The sequence below is a fragment of the Lampetra planeri genome, chromosome 1 (genome assembly GCF_965212315.1).
Source record: "Lampetra planeri chromosome 1, kcLamPlan1.2.h2, whole genome shotgun sequence".
NCBI lineage: Eukaryota > Metazoa > Chordata > Hyperoartia > Petromyzontiformes > Petromyzontidae > Lampetra > Lampetra planeri.
The window spans coordinates 26,463,106-26,480,603 of NC_136107.1; the positions used below are offsets into that span (position 1 = coordinate 26,463,106).

Below are 17,498 nucleotides of genomic sequence, written 5' to 3' on the forward strand. Positions count from 1 at the left end.
CACTCACCCTCAACACTCACCCTCACCACTCACCCTCACCACTCAACCTCCCCTCACCACTCACTAATCACCACTCACAATCGCCACTCACAACCGCCCTCACCATTATATTTTTGCCCCAGTCAACGCCGGATATTTCCCATTCGTAGCAGTTTATATCAACTCTATAACCAACTTATATTAAACAGGAAGCGCGATCCTAAAGTAATTTACAACCTTCGATTAGTCCTTTGTGCGATTCAAAGAATCGATTCCTGGCATGTTGGGGGTTTACATTTTGAATGATAGAGTTTCATTTTCATTGGTATGTTATGTTTTAATGTTTTCAGGAGTTTTTAATTACATTTTTGCCCCGGTCAACGCCGGATATTTCCCGTTCGTAGCAGTTTATATCGACTTTAACCAACTTATAGTAAACGGAAATCGTCAGAATCTAAAGGAATCTACAACCTTCGATTCCTTTGCGCGATTCAGAGAATCGAATCTTGGCGCGTCGGGTTTAAAAGTAATTACACAGTTGTATTTTTATTGGTATGTAATGTTTGAAAGTTTTCAGAAGATTTTAAATGTATTTTCCCCCCGGGCAACGCTGGGTATATGGAGTTTATTCCACAAAGTCGTCGCTTGACACGGGTGGGGTGTCGAGGCCTAGTACCGTGCAGAGCCTCCAGCCTCGCCTAGATTGCCCACCCGGCTGAGGCTGGGTGCCGGGGCCGTTACCCCCCTCCCCCCCCCCCGCGCTACAATAATACTGTGTAATCGCTATAATTTTATTATCTAGCGACCCTATAATAGTAATTGCACACATTGTCGTGGGGGGGGGGGGGAGTGAAGAGGACGTGAAACTTTGATGAATTTACCTCAGAGTCGCGTCGTGGGTGTCGAGGCCTAGTAGCGTGCAGAGCCTCCGGCCTCGCCTAAATTGCCCATCCGGCTGAGGCTGGGTACGGGTGCCGTTCCCCCCCCCCGCGCTACAATAATACTGTGATATCGCTATAATTTTATTATCTACCGACCCTATAATAGTAATTGCACACATTGTGGTGGGGGGGGGAGTGAAGAGGACGTGAAACTTTGATGAATTAACCTGAGAGTCGCGTGTTAATGCGTGCACATATTTTTTACGGGAATAAAAATGGCATCCACCCCGCAGCGAATGCATCGTTACCCGTTGCCAGGGGCAACCACCATCCAATGAAACTGCGTATGGTCCGGCGACACACAGACACACACACAGACAGACAGACAGATTTGCGATTTTATATATATAGATACTTTTGCTACTTGGATAATCCGGCACTGCCCACCAGTCAAAGTTTTATTTTAAGTGACATTGAGACTGTACCCACTTTGACGGTCTGTTTGGGGAACAATATCTGTTTGTAAAAAAATTAGTGAAAGGGAAGTTCCAGATTTTCATCAAGAGTTTTAAAGGCACTGCGTTGTATAGGTACAATATACAAATCCAACATATATAACATGTAACGTGTCGGGTAAGCAAGACACAGCCTCTCGTTTTAGGCATTTATCCTGATAATTATATTCATAACGTTATCAATAATTGAGTACACTTAATATTAGGGCGATTCTTATGGACTCTTGTGCCTTCTCTCACAGGTGCCGTTTCATAAGTCTGCAGTACGCTCGTAGTCGGGGCAGTGTTGAGTAATTTGCAGATAATTTTCAAATGTTTCAAAAGTATGTTGAACTTCTTTCGCACCGTACGTAAACAACCGTGCTAGTCCGAGGTGTGGGGGAAGGACAACAAACTAAACACAAAAAGCAGTTCTAAAGAAATGGCCTACTCTTGTGAATGACGTTACATGATTTTAAACGTCCGGAGTAAAGTGGACGGTGTGTATTTTTAAATCCTTTATATTAAGTTCGCTTGCTTGCGACCGTGCAAATCTTTCGGTCGTTTTTTAACCCACTTCCCGTGATCCAATCGAGCTGACATTTTGCACACACACTCGTTGTGCGTGACAATTTATTTTCGTGAAAATTTTTTCCAAAATTTTACACTTTTTAGGTAAAAAATAATTATATTTAATTACCAATTGCTTAATGGTGGCAGGCAATCATCTGACCCATAGGTGGCAGCCATCTCAAGCCAGAGGACGAGAGGACTCTAGCCGCCCGTTTCAAAGACCAATGTGGGCTGGGTTGTGGCCCATTGAACACGCATATAAAGGATTTATAGTGAAAAACTTAGTTTTTACGGGTTAATTTTTTACAGTTGATATTGTACACACACAGACAGTCCATGTGCAATGGAGGACCATTTCCCAAGACGTTACATTACGTATTTTTTCCTTTGAGTAATGTTGACGTAAAGCTTTCGTGACTGCAGGAATTCATATTCTTTGGGACTTTCGGTAAAGTCACGTAGATAGGTTCAAATTCATATTATTGGGTCTTTTGGTAAAGTCACGTAAATAGGTTCAAAGAAAATAACAAAAAACTACGACATTTTGATTGCAACACAAGCGGTCGTTTTCAGGAAAAGGGGGGTGAGCTTCCAAGGCAAACTGTTTATAAAGGTTTGAAATGGGCGTAGCCCAAATGTCTGCAGCCAATGATAATGTAAGTGGTGGGTAGCCAACCCGACGGTGGTTAGTTTTCCACCAATCAAAGGGCTGCCAGGTGAAAATTAGCATGTTAATGTGAGAGATTAGCATGTTAATGAGATTAGCATGTTAATGGAGATTGCAGGGCCGCAACGCACGGGTCGGCACGCGAAGTGACTATGAAAGCGCAAGTTTGAAATGGGCGTAAAACACAACTAACATCGGAAGGTGGTAGGATGGGAACATCACAGCCAATTAACATGCTAATCTCTCATTAATATGGTAATTTTTACCTGGCAGCCCTTTGATTGGTGGAAAAGTAACCACCTTCAGGTTGGCTGCCCACCACTCGCATTATCATTGGCTGCTGACATTTGGGCTACGCCCATTTCAAACCCTTATAAATAGTTTGCCTTGGAAGCTAACCCCCTTTTCCTGAAGACGACCGCTTGAGTTGCGATTGAAACGTCGTAGTTTTTTTTGGTAATTTTCTTTGAACCTATCTACGCGACTTTACCGAAAGACCCAAGAATATGAATTCCTACAGTCACGAAAGCTTTAAGTCAAGATTTAGATTCAAATTAATAAAAATAAAACTACGTTTTTATTCAAATTAATACAATTAAACAAAAAACTACGTTTTTATTAATTTGAACCTATCTACGTGACTTTACCGAAAGACGCAAAGAATGAGTAGTGTTATTAACAGATGTGTTAAGTTTGTGTTATTTGTGCTTGTGCACCACTTCCAATGCAGTATCACAATGTTTTCTTATCCAAGTACAGTGATACCTCGGTTCACGAACGCTTCTGTTCACGAACAACTCGGTTCACGAACAGAAAAGTTCATAAAAATATGCTCCGGTTCACGAACTCCGCTTCTGTTCACGAACAATAGCCGCGGCCATTTTAATGCTATTTCCAGGCTGTCACATGGTCGTGACTTCCTGTAGGAAGATCGTGGAGAGAAGAGACACAGAAAGAAGTACTGTGAGTACTGTGAAGACACTTTCAGTGACTTTTTGCTTTTTGGTGTGCTTTTTAGCACATACAGTACTGTACAATACTGTACTTACTGTATTGTACAGTTCACCCGTTTGAGTGCTTACTGAAGTCATCTCAAGCAAGGTTAGTGTTCTCTCTTTATACATTACTATACTGTACAGTACTAATGTGTATTGTAATTTGTTTCATATTTTTGTGCTTCAAAAACCCAAAAAAAGGTCAGAACGGATTAACCAGATTTACATTGAACCCTATGGGAAAATGTGCCTCGGTTCACGACCAATTCGGTTCGCGACCAGAGTCAGTTCACGAATTAAGTTCGTGAACCGAGGTATCACTGTTCTGTAGAAGTATGTTAGTCCCTGTTCTCTGCTCTGAAGATTGAATCGCCCAAAACCCTAGCGTATTGTTATTTTCTGCTGTAAAAGGTGGTGTTCATGATTAACATTGTGCATTTTTTTAAATTTGGGATTGCTCATCACTGGCCCATGCAGTCATTAAATGATTTATAAAAAATATATACAGGATATAAAACGTCAGTATATATAAACATGTAATATGTACACATGGAAATATAATTGTGCGGAATGAAAACACTCAGTGGGTCGTGTACAACTTTTTAAAACATGTATTAAAAACAAATGTACAAAAAGTGACAATGATTGTAGTACACATCCTTTCAGCTTGTTCTAAAATCCAATAAATAATACAGAACATGTTAAAAATTCACGCATCTTATTTTGCACAAATCACAACAAACCAAACGTTCACGAAAGCCCTTCCATCGTTGTGCCAACCATTACATTTAGCGGTTTCTTTCTTTTTTACAAATGAAGTTTTAAAATACGAATACCTCGTAAATATACATCACAATATCAATGAAATGGGATCCTATCTGACAAACCAAGTCAATGAAATTGAACAGCAAATATGCACATCACTAAACCGCAAATATAATGTGGTACACAGTATTTAGCAACTATTTACGAAATGGTTAATAGATGCTTGGATTGAACGGAATTCGACTGGGGAGGAATGAAAAATTCATGATTACATCTCTGATAACTCAAGGAAGCACACTTGCTTGGTTAGCCTTCATAATAGGATTCTTGAGAACAAAAAAAATTGAAGGTCTTGAAGATCGTTAATTAAATAACGACAAATCAGTGTGAGACGTTGACATTTAGACGATGCTGCTTCTGTCTCTGCGGTATTTTAATCTACAATGCTCTGTCTCGGCATGCGGTCGAATTGACAAAAGGTAATTCCGGCTTGTAAGACTATTATGTAAAAAATGTTGATATGCACAGTATGTACTTCCAGTATTTACCAGCATTTGCTCACAGTTGCGGTTCTGTTCCAATCCCGGTCCATAGTTTCGTTCAAACTTTCAGGCGAGTAACTTTGCGCCGTGCGGAAGAATACAGTGTAACGATCGATAGTGTAGCACTATGTTCCTGTGTGTGCGCGCGTTTTAAATATTCATGCAATTGCCGAAAATAGTTTCCCCAACCTTTTGTCTAAAGTTGTAGAAGACCATTCGAATTACAGATTTAGACACACTTTAGTGTTATACTGTCTGATTACTACAAGTGTAACGGCTCCGGGTCAACAGGGGGCGGAAGGGAGGCTGATGGAGAGGAGTCGGCCCGTTGGGCCAAGGTAACCCCCAGGGTAGCTCGTGACCAGAGGTGCAGACCTCAGACCCCCAAGAGGGGGGCTGGGGGATAACGTCACACTCCAAGCCCCTCTAGACGGTTCCAGAATGGAGTGGCGGCTAGGGGTGGAGTGAGCCAGGAACTGGGTATAAAAGCCGGACCCCTGAACGGAACCGGCAGTTGTCGTCCACTCGAAGATCAAGAAGCTGCCCTGATGACCTAGGAGCCGGAGCAGAGGGCCTTGGCTGGGTCGGGTCAATGTAGCCTCCGTAGACCCCGATAGCGGAGGGCTCTATAGAGATTGGTCCCGAGTGTGTGTGTGTGTAGGGCACGCCAGTGAGGACGTACCTCCCTAGTGTAGCGGGTGGAAGGGGCCGTACCCCTTCGTGTTCTGTATTGTTACTTGTAAAATAAACGTGTTGCCTCTAAAGAGAAGTCTCCCTTCTAGTTTGTACCCACGACACATGTACATTTCAACCGACTACAGTCTCCTTACGAGTGAAGAAACTTCACGCGCGTTTTTTAGAGAGCTTATTACAACGGACCGATTCAGATGATTCCATATCGCAATGTACGGAATCGAAAGCCGATGCATTAGCATTCAATAATTTCCGATTCGAGCATTGTTGTTGTCTGTGCAGACGATATTGATCACAATGATTAGAGAAAAATGAAAATATTTCTTAATGAGTGAATTGTGACCCCGAGTTGGGACAAAACCCATCGAGAGGGGTTAAAATCGTTACACTGACACTATTCGTGTCAAGCAAATACCGGGGTAAGGAGAGCCACATGCATTTTGACAGAACACCTGCGATGGGTTTATGTCAAGTTATTTTGAATCAACGTACTCATTCATTGGATGTGAAAATAAAAAAATGCAGAAAAGTGTATCGGCAACCCAATTGGTGCAATTACTAAATTTACTAAATGTTTTATTCATCTAAGTGTTAGCCTCTTTTCATAGAACGCAATCACCACTTGAGGACATTTCAAGTTAGCTTCTCTTGCCAGCACCAAGTCTGCTTCAGCACAGCCCTTCCTGAAATGAGATGTAAAAGCAAAAAAACACGTTTACTGTCATGTTGACACAGTAGATATTAGCCAGTACGGTTAATGGCTAGCCCAGTTTACGCCCAGGATGCGTTGCTAAAAATCTCAATGTAAATGATCAAGTACTTAAATCGAAGCAAAGAGATGGGATGTTGGATCTTAACGTGGTACAGTACCTAAACTAAACTTTTTATCTCAACAGGTAAGGCCCACTGAGCTGTGTAGTTCTTTTTCAGGAGCGACCTAGCCACAAATGATAGCTTAGTCAAGTGACTTGCGTGGAAATTTATAGCAGCTAAATAACTCTAAGCACGTGTTGATTCTAAATGTGGTAGGAAAAACCGGAGGACCCGGAAAAAAAAAGCACATGACAACAGGGAGAACATGCAAACTCCAAATATACAAGCGCCAGGGTCAGGATTGAACCCAAGACCACCCTAAACAGAGAATGCTCAGTAACCCATTGCAATCTCAGATATATTAACTTGTATATTATACTGTATGTATTATTAGTCTATCGTATACAAATTGTTTACACTTGTATAAAAATAGTCGCCCTTAAAATGTGGGACAAAAATATTAACAGAGTACAGTTGAAAGAGAATATTGCCAGTCTGGGATGCGAACACTTGGGTACCATCTGGGGCATGAATGTCTCTGTGAAACGTACAAAATGTGTGTCTCAGTGGTAGTTCGTAAATCTCGAGTACGTCACAGCGAGGCACCGCGGGACGTAAAACGCGATTGGGTATCAATAAGTTGAGTACGTTACAGTGAAAGTACGTAAAACGGGAGGGCAGAAATTGGGGTATTACCGTATAATACTCTTGCAAAATGAACTCACCATTTCATCAGAAACATCAACTCGCCCGTCCTCTTGGTGATGCCACAGATTTTTTCTGCCTCCAATCCACGATTAAATCCATGCACCATCTTTCCCTGAAAAAAAACACTCGTGTTATCACATCCTCAAATTGTTGCAAAAATTACCCATGTAATTTCAACGATGAAAATAACATCATACGATTGTTAAAAATAAATCCTTTATAACTACGTGGAAGTCCAATGAGCTTGAAAGTAAATCACAGCAACTGAAAACAAATCAAAGGAAAATAAACAGGTAAAATAACTCAATACAAAACATAGCACAGCGAAACAATTTCACAATACATCAGAAATGCAGAAACTCGACTCAAACGAAACGCAAATTAAGCCGAATATTTTCGACGGCTAGGTTTTAAAAGCTAACGAAAAAAAAAATACACACATATATATAATTCATGTACACACACACATACCTCCACAGCCCTCCTGTACATCTGCCACTCCGTTCTCGTGGTCAGAGCTTTCGGAGGACGTCCCCTTTTCCTTTTTGGCATTTTAAGGGGCATCCCTACGGAGCGTGCCAGGGCCTCCGTGCTGGGCCGAACTCCACACTGCGTGTCCTCCCTGGGCTTGAAATCGCACGCTTCACGTTTCACCTCCACGTCAAGCGCCTTCGAGTCCACGCGCGCGCTCGCGAACGAATCCCCTTGATCGCCTGACGCCACGGCACTGTTTTCCTGCTGGCTGGCGGACGGTGGGCAGTCCCCCGCGTCTTTGTCAGGAGGCGAGGATTCGAACGTCTCCTCGCTTTTTTGTGAAGACCAACTGTCGGTGAGATTGTCTCCCGCCGGCAGTTCCTCCTCCTTCTGAATATCTTCCTCGCTGGGCCTAAGATCTTCCAAATCCTGCTCTAAATCCCAACATGATGAATCCTCCTCTTGCTTGAATTGTTCATCCAGAAGTGAGTGACACCCATAATCTTCCGAATCTTCTGTGATGGGCAAGTTATCGTCATCGTCGTCATCGTCATCATCATCCTCTCTCTCTGCCAAGCCAAATATTTGAACGGGAGTGCCCTCATCTGCAGGCTGATCGTTGACCTGCTCCATTATTCCATCGCCCTCGTACATCTCATCTGAACTGCCATCGCTCCAGTCGATCTCTGACAAGGAATACTGGAACAAAAAGAGGCATGCACATGCAGACATTACCATCAGTGATCACATAGCAGCCAAATTAAGCAATACTGTGCATGCTTGTTAAAATGTCCATAACGCATCATAATACAGAATTGTAACACATGCTACCTCAGTTGATCGACTCAGCGGTGGACAGGGAGAAGTGGCAAGGCCGCCGCAGGGAGATATGGGTGAAGGAAACGGTCATGCTCGAAAAACGAACGAGAAAAACAATAATAATATGATGATTTTGAATGGCCAATGAAAGGCAAACGTCAGATATTCAGTTCTGCCATTCAATTTCTTTGTACGAGAGTTGGTGAATTGCAGATACACCAGCTTCACGTTTATATTCGGGGAAATACGAAGTTCTCACAATCGCAATCTCTTAGGTTTGTACGTATGTTATGTATGTTGAACTTGTTTCACACCGTATGAAACCAACTGTGCAAATCGGAGGTGTGGGAGAAGGACATGAAACTATTTTCCACTTGTGCATAGGTATCCGCATCTCCTGCGGCTTGTGCGGATCCGGTTAAGTGCTAGCCATTGTTTCCGTGGAAGATGGAAGCCAGGCAATGTGGTGGCGATGATAGAGTTGATGATGAGCTGTGCATAGCGGAAGCAAGGCACACAGTGTGGTGGTGTGTGGGCTTGCTGCTGAGCTGTGTGTGTGGAGGAAAGCGTAGTGGAAGCCAGGCAAGTGGTGGTGGTGGTGGTGACGGTGAGGTTGCTGACGAGCTGTGTGTGTGGTGGAAGCCGAGCAGCGTGGTGGTGTTTGCCGGGCCCATTGCTTGAATCCCAGAAGGCTATATAGGTGAGCGCAGTGATACAAAAAAAATATTAAACAAACATTTCTTACATTTTTTGTCGGTTCTCCAATTCTATTCCAACTGGGCTATCGGCGTCATGTTACGAGATGAAGAAATATCGATTCTAAACACTCGCACATGTTGGGTTACATACATGTGCAGCATTAGTGTCAATACACTTCTGAATGAGAGCCTCCCCTACGCCGCGCAATTCGCGGAGGTTATTTCTAGCCGTACTTCACCACGCTGGTCAACGCGAGTTGGTCGAAGCGGGGCACATAAACGTCGGCGCATACAGAACCAGACACACGGTACTTACTACAGTTCAGCAGCCTACTTGCTGTACCGACGTCCCCCTTGAAGCCCATATCTTACTTGTAACCTCTGCAGTATGCCACGAAATGCACGCACACACACAAACACACAGGGGATGTGTGTGTGTGTGCACAGGTCAACCCATAACACCTGGGGGGGGGGGGGGGGTCTGTGCCGTGACCTCGCTAGCTCCTGCCCAGCACCAACGAGCCTTCCAAACGTCACGTGATGGCCTCAAGGTGCAGCACCTAGCCTGGCACGAGCGCCGTGGTGATGTCCCCGCACACTTCGTGGCGGATTGCTGTTGTTGTTGAGTGAGCGGTGGTGTCAGCTACAATGTCACAGGGCAAACATAAAAGATCGCCCGTATAGCCTTACACGGAAAGGCCGGCACGGCACACGAGAGGGCAGGTGGCCAGCACCACGCCCGGCCGCCTTTGTCTCCCCCAGTAGCGATGTTTACACACCGCGCATGGTACTCATTTGAGGCTGAGTCGACCTTAGAGGAGAGACCCAGGGCCGGTTCAAATAATCGTCACCGGTGTTGGCCGTGAGCGGGAATCGAACTCGAGTGGCCGGGTTCGTAGCGCAGCGCAGCGCGCTAACCACTACACCACCGCTCCCCACCGGTCCCCACCGGTATGCGCACCGGTAACACACACAGGTACGCACCGGTAACACACACAGGTACACACAGGTACGCACCGGTAACACAAAGATATAAGACAAAGATCCCCCGTATAGCCTTAACAGACTGTAGGGGCAAGTGCTGGAAGCGAGAACCTATGAAGGCCGGCACGGCACACGAGGGGGTGGGTGGCCAACACCACGCCCGACCGCCTTTGTCTCTCTAGTAGCGATGTTTTTACACACCGCACCAGGTACTCATTTGAGGCCGAGTCGACCTAGGGGAGGCCCAGGACCGGTTCAGATAATCGTCACTGGGTGTTGGCCGTGAGCGGGAATCGAACCCGGGTTGCCGGGATCGTAGCGCAGCGCACGCACCGCTCCCCACACACAGACACACACACACAAACACACACACAGACATACACACAGACACACACACAGGTACGCACCGGTAACACACACACACAAGGTAAACACGTGTACGTGCCGCATATCAACTGGGCGAGTGTGTGTGTGTCTGTGTGTCCGTCTGCTACAGCAGAGGTTTAGGGAATTCCAACAAGACCTACATCTCTGCTTTATTGACCTGGTCAAGGCCTATGATACCATCAGTAGGCCTGGGCTCTGGGTTGTTCTTCGTGCTTTCGGAGTCCCTGACCCTCTGCTCACGATCATTAAGGACCTTCATGATGGTGAGCGAGCCTGGGTAAAACTACGTGGCCGGGAGTCAGAGCCTTTTCCTGTACACCTTGGGGTGCGGCAGGGATGTCCTCTGGCTCCCACATTATTTAACATCTATTTTGACCGCGTAATTCGTGAAGCCTTCAATAGCTGTACCGGGGGAATTTCCATTTGGTACAGATATAATGGGAGGCTGATCGATGCCCGGGTGCGATCAAGGGATAGCTCCCTATTGGTCAACCACGTTATGTATGCCGATGATTTGGTAATAGCTGCTCATTCAGAGGAGGAGTTTGAGACGCTGCTGCTGAGACTGGAGCGTGCCACTAAGAGGTGGGGCCTTACCATCTGCCCCACCAAAACTAAGCACCTGCCTGGGTATTTTGTACCATCGGGCACTCCACCCCCACAACTCCCAATCGGTGATGGGGCAGTTGTGGAGAGAGTGGAGAGTTTCCCATACCTGGGCAGTGTGCTTATGACCGGCTCCAGTTTATCAGCAGAGGTCTCACTCCGAATCAGTCGAGCGGCAATATCTTTTCATCGGTTGCGTAACGCTGTGTGGAAGCTACCTGGTCTGTCGCTCCGCACGAAGCTTCAAGTCTTCTCGGCCACGGTCATTCCCTCCCTTCTCTACGCTTGCGAAACGTGGACCCCCCTAGTGGAGCATCTTTGCCGGTTGGAAACATTTAGGCTGGCCTGCCTACGATCCATCCTGGGTTTAACCAGGCTGGATTGTGTGAGGAGCTCACAAGTCCTTGAAAGATCTGGGCAAAGTCCCATCAGTGAGCTCCTCCGGCAGGCAAGGCTGCGTTGGCTGGGTCATGTAGCCCGCATGCCCAGCCACCGCATGCCTAAACAGCTTTTGTTCGGCCGGATCGAGGGGGCTAAACGGGCGCGGCACGGGCTAGAGAAGAGATGGAGTGATGTGGTACAGGAGGACGTGGAGCTGAGTGGACTTGCCGATGACTGGTACCAGCGGTGTCAAGATCGGCCTCAGTGGAGGAGGCTCGTGAAGGACGCTACTGGGCAGTTGGAGGCAGTCGCCCTCCAACAACAACGGAGGGCGGAGGAGCGACGCTCACAACAACGAGCGGAGCGCCGGGTGGCTAAAGTACAGCAAGTTGGCACAGTAGGGGGCACAGGTGGTGCATCAGCCAGTCGTCTCGGTCATCTCGGTCAGTCGACCCGTGGCACCTGGGTCTGCCCCGTGACCTCCTGCCAGCGGGCGTTCGACACTTCACGTGGCCTCAGGGTGCACATGGCCTGGCACAAGCGTCGTGGTGACGTCACCGCCACTTAGTGGCGAATGGCGGTTGTTGTTGTTGTTGTGTGTGACTGTGTGTGTGTCTGTGTGTGTGACTGTGTGTGTGTCTGTGTATGTGTGTCTGTGTGTATGTGTGTGTCTGTGTGTCTATGTGTGTGTCTGTGTGTGTGTCTGTGTGTGTGTGTCTGTGTGTGTGTATGTGTGTGTGTCTGTGTATCTGTGTGTCTGTGTGTCTGTGTGTGTCTGTGTGTGTGTATGTGTGTGTGTCTGTGTATCTGTGTGTCTGTGTGTGTGTCTGTCTGTGTGTATGTATATATGTGTGTGTGTGTCTGTGTGTGTGTCTGTGTGTGTGTCTGTGTGTCTATGTGTGTGTCTGTGTGTGTCTGTGTGTGTGTATCTGTGTGTGTCTGTGTGTGTATGTATATATGTGTGTGTGTGTCTGTGTGTGTGTCTGTGTGTCTATGTGTGTGTCTGTGTGTGTCTGTGTGTGTGTCTCTGTGTGTGTGTCTGTGTGTGTGTGTCTGTATATATGTGTGTGTGTGTCTGTGTGTGTGTCTGTGTGTCTATGTGTGTGTCTGTGTCTGTCTGTGTGTGTGTATCTGTGTGTGTGTATGTATATGTGTGTGTGCGCACGTGCCAACCACGCCACCCCGAATGGCTCTGACTTTCCCCTTCTTCTTCCTCTTTCACAAGGCCGGGAGGGGGGGTGGGCTTTATTTATTTATTTATATCTGTACACGTGTTGTACGTCCGGCTCTCCGGCGGCATACCCGAAGCGGTCCCGAGCCTCGCATTAGGTCGACTCGGCTTTAAAACGAGCACTGCACCCCGGTGAAGTGTGTATTAAACCATCAGCACTTGGGGAGACAAAGGCGGCCGTGGCAAGGAGAGAGCGTTGTGGGGGGGGGGGTGCTTCTCTCCACACAAATCATCCACTTCGTGTGGGTGATGTGTGTGGCGTAGAGGCACTTGCCTCTGAGGTCTGTTAAAAGGCGACACGGGGGATCTTTGTGTTTGTGTACATTGCGTACAGTGCATTTTAATGGATGTCGTATATTGCAATAACGAAACACTGCTCGGTGTATGTGTGTGTGTATCACGTGTATAGTTTAAATTATATCATCGCCACCATCATCATCAACATCATCATCAGTCGTATCCAATGCTGGGCGATTATTGTAATTGGTATTGTGTCGTCGTGTTACGATAAAACAGCGCTGTGGGGAGTGCTGACGCCGAGAATTATAACCACGACCAACATCACACACACACAGTCACTGCTCCAGTCCCTTCGACAAACACTCACAATGGGGGGCTGGCCCCCCACTTCTCTCTCTCTGTCTTCCCACTCACCCCCTTGTGAACAACACACACCCCCCAGACACCCACATTACCCGCTCACCACACTCAACCCCCCTTCATCATTCATCCATCCAAACCCCATTCTCTCTCTCCCCTGCCCACCACCCCCCCCCCCCGTCGCATCATCTTAGCAGCGCGCTGTTGTTTGTTGTATCCCCTTAGAGCCCCCGTGGCCTCACCCCCCCCCACACCACCAGGTAGGGCCTCACATCACCCCCCCCCTACACCACCAGGTAGGGCCTCACCTCACCCCCCCCCCCCTACACCACCAGGTAGGGCCTCACCTCACCCCCCCCCCCCTACACCACCAGGTAGGGCCTCACCTCACCCCCCCCCCCTACACCACCAGGTAGGGCCTCACCTCACCCCCCCCCCCCCTACACCACCAGGTAGGGCCTCACCTCACTCCCCCACCCCCTACACCACCAGGTAGGGCCTCACCTCACCCCCCCCCCTACACCACCAGGTAGGACCTCACCTCACCCCCCCCCCCTACACCACCAGGTAGGGCCTCACCTCACCCCCCCCCCTACACCACCAGGTAGGGCCTCACCTCACCCCCCCCCCCTACACCACCAGGTAGGGCCTCACCTCACCCACCCCCCCCCTACACCACCAGGTAGGGCCTCACCTCACCCCCCCCCCCTACACCACCAGGTAGGGCCTCACCTCACCCCCCCCCCCCCTACACCACCAGGTAGGGCCTCACCTCACCCCCCACCCCCTACACCACCAGGTAGGGCCTCACCTCACCCCCCACCCCCTACACCACCAGGTAGGGCCTCACCTCACCCCCCACCCCCTACACCACCAGGTAGGGCCTCACCTCACCCCCCCCCCCCTACACCACCAGGTAGGGCCTCACCTCACCCCCCCCCCCTACACCACCAGGTAGGGCCTCACCTCACCCCCCCCCCCTACACCACCAGGTAGGGCCTCACCTCACCCCCCCACCCCCTACACCACCAGGTAGGGCCTCACCTCACCCCCCCCCCCTACACCACCAGGTAGGGCCTCACCTCACCCCCCCCCCCCTACACCACCAGGTAGGGCCTCACCTCACCCCCCCCCCTACACCACCAGGTAGGGCCTCACCTCACCCCCCCCCCCCTACACCACCAGGTAGGGCCTCACCTCACCCCCCACCCCCTACACCACCAGGTAGGGCCTCACCTCACCCCCCCCCCCCTACACCACCAGGTAGGGCCTCACCTCACCCCCCCCCCCACACCACCAGGTAGGACCTCACCTCACCCCCCCCCCCCTACACCACCAGGTAGGGCCTCACCTCACCCCCCACCCCCTACACCACCAGGTAGGGCCTCACCTCACCCCCCCCCCTACACCACCAGGTAGGGCCTCACCTCACCCACCCCCCCCTACACCACCAGGTAGGGCCTCACCTCACCCCCTCCCTACACCACCAGGTAGGGCCTCACCTCACCCCCCACCCCCTACACCACCAGGTAGGGCCTCACCTCACCCCCCCCCCCACACCACCAGGTAGGACCTCACCTCACCCCCCCCCCCCTACACCACCAGGTAGGGCCTCACCTCACCCCCCACCCCCTACACCACCAGGTAGGGCCTCACCTCACCCCCCCCCCCTACACCACCAGGTAGGGCCTCACCTCACCCACCCCCCCCTACACCACCAGGTAGGGCCTCACCTCACCCCCCCCCTACACCACCAGGTAGGGCCTCACCTCACCCCCCACCCCCTACACCACCAGGTAGGGCCTCACCTCACCCCCCCCCCCCCACACCACCAGGTAGGACCTCACCTCACCCCCCCCCCCTACACCACCAGGTAGGGCCTCACCTCACCCCCCACCCCCTACACCACCAGGTAGGGCCTCACCTCACCCCCCCCCCCCCTACACCACCAGGTAGGGCCTCACCTCACTCACCCCCCCCTACACCACCAGGTAGGGCCTCACCTCACCCCCCCCCCTACACCACCAGGTAGGGCCTCACCTCACCCCCCACCCCCTACACCACCAGGTAGGGCCTCACCTCACCCCCCCCCTACACCACCAGGTAGGGCCTCACCTCACCCCCCACCCCCTACACCACCAGGTAGGGCCTCACCTCACCCCCCCCCCCTACACCACCAGGTAGGGCCTCACCTCACCCCCCACCCCCTACACCACCAGGTAGGGCCTCACCTCACCCCCCACCCCCTACACCACCAGGTAGGGCCTCACCTCCCCCCCCACCCCCTACACCACCAGGTAGGGCCTCACCTCACCCCCCACCCCCTACACCACCAGGTAGGGCCTCACCTCACCCCCCACCCCCTACACCACCAGGTAGGGCTTCACCTCCCCCCCCACCCCCTACACCACCAGGTAGGGCCTCACCTCACCCCCCACCCCCTACACCACCAGGTAGGGCCTCACCTCACCCTCCACCCCCTACACCACCAGGTAGGACCTCACCCCCCCCCCTACACCACCAGGTAGGGCCTCACCTCACCCCCCCCCCTACACCACCAGGCAGGGCCTCACCTCACCCCCCCCCCCCTACACCACCAGGTAGGGCCTCACCTCACCCCCCACCCCCTACACCACCAGGTAGGGCCTCACCTCACCCCCCCCCCCTACACCACCAGGTAGGACCTCACCCCCCCCCTACACCACCAGGTAGGGCCTCACCTCACCCCCCCCCTACACCACCAGGTAGGGCCTCACCTCCCCCCCCACCCCCTACACCACCAGGTAGGGCCTCACCTCACCCCCCACCCCCTACACCACCAGGTAGGGCCTCACCTCACCCCCCCCCCCTACACCACCAGGTAGGGCCTCACCTCCCCCCCCACCCCCTACACCACCAGGTAGGGCCTCACCTCACCCCCCACCCCCTACACCACCAGGTAGGGCCTCACCTCACCCCCCCCCTACACCACCAGGTAGGGCCTCACCTCCCCCCCCACCCCCTACACCACCAGGTAGGACCTCACCCCCCCCCTACACCACCAGGTAGGGCCTCACCTCACCCCCCACCCCCTACACCACCAGGTAGGACCTCACCCCCCCCCTACACCACCAGGTAGGGCCTCACCTCACCCCCCCCCCCCACACCACCAGGTAGGACCTCACCCCCCCCCTACACCACCAGGTAGGGCCTCACCTCACCCCCCCCCCACACCACCAGGTAGGGCCTCACCCCCCCCCTACACCACCAGGTAGGGCCTCACCTCACCCCCCCCCCCCCCACACCACCAGGTAGGGCCTCACCTTGTACCGACTGGGCCTCGTGGAGCGCCGGGGAACGTGGCCGCGCGGCCGCGGTCTTCTGTCGCCGCCCGGGGCCCCGGCGTGAGGGGGGTCAGTCGACCTGCTGGGGCTCGACCCCGAGCTGAGGCCCTGCTGGTCCCGGGGTTCGGCTGCCTCCCAGTCTCCCGTGAGCTCGTTCGGCCCCAACTCGTCGTTGCTGCTGCTGCTGTCGCTGCTGCTGCTGCCGCCGTTCCTCGTGGTGGTTTTGGTGGTAAAGGTGGTGGCGGTGGTCGCGGTGGTGGTCGCGGTGGTGGTGTTGATGGTGGTGTGGCCGGGCCTATTGGCCTGCATCCTTTTACCCGGGTCCGCCCGACCCCTCCTTGCACCACCAGCGCCAGCTATGAGCTGGTGGTGTTGGTGGCGATGGTGGGTGGTGGTGTGCTCGTGTGTGTTTGTCTGTCACCCGGAAGGAAAGAGGAGAGAGGGAGGAGAGAGGGAGGAGGAGACCAGGAACGTGCTGCACAGCGACACCAAGCTCAGCCACTGGCGCACTGCACCCACAAGTTCGCACTCTGCACGCAGATTCACTCCGCACGCACATTCACACCGCACGTAGATTCACACTGCACGCACGCAGATTCACACCGCACGCAGATTCACTCTGCACGCACGCAGATTCACTCTGCACGCACGCAGATTCACTCTGCACGCACGCAGATTCACTCTGCACGCAGATTCACTCTGCACGTATATTCACACTGCACGCAGATTCACTCTGCACGCAGATTCACTCTGCACGCACGCAGATTCACTCCGCACGCAGATTCACACTGCATGCACGTATATTCACACTGCACGCAGATTCACTCTGCACTGCACGCAGATTCACTCTGCACGCAGATTCACTCTGCACGCAGATTCACGTTG

The 17,498-nt window shown here is 51.4% G+C and overlaps 1 protein-coding gene across 1 annotated transcript; it reads right to left on the reverse strand.

Annotated features, from left to right (window-relative positions):
* Positions 1-4,184: 4,184 nt before the first annotated feature.
* Positions 4,185-17,057, reverse strand: LOC144720740 (uncharacterized). The gene is made up of 4 exons (XM_078597770.1): positions 16,593-17,057; positions 7,582-8,283; positions 7,128-7,222; positions 4,185-6,272 (listed from the first exon to the last, which is right to left on the reverse strand). The coding sequence occupies exons 1-4, from the start codon at positions 16,920-16,922 to the stop codon at positions 6,170-6,172; spliced, it is 1,230 nt and encodes a 409-aa protein (XP_078453896.1). The 5' UTR covers positions 16,923-17,057; the 3' UTR covers positions 4,185-6,169.
* Positions 17,058-17,498: the final 441 nt, after the last annotated feature.

Excerpts from the sequence above, each read along its gene's own strand:
- LOC144720740 (XM_078597770.1), bottom strand. The coding sequence starts at position 16,922 with ATGCAGGCCAATAGGCCCGGCCACACCACCATCAACACCACCACCGCG. Across the intron at positions 8,284-16,592 it reads CGAGGCCCAGTCGGTACAAG|TATTCCTTGTCAGAGATCGA; the intron begins GTGAGGCCCTAC and ends TTTTTGTTCCAG. Across the intron at positions 6,273-7,127 it reads TTGATGTTTCTGATGAAATG|GAAGGGCTGTGCTGAAGCAG; the intron begins GTGAGTTCATTT and ends ATCTCATTTCAG.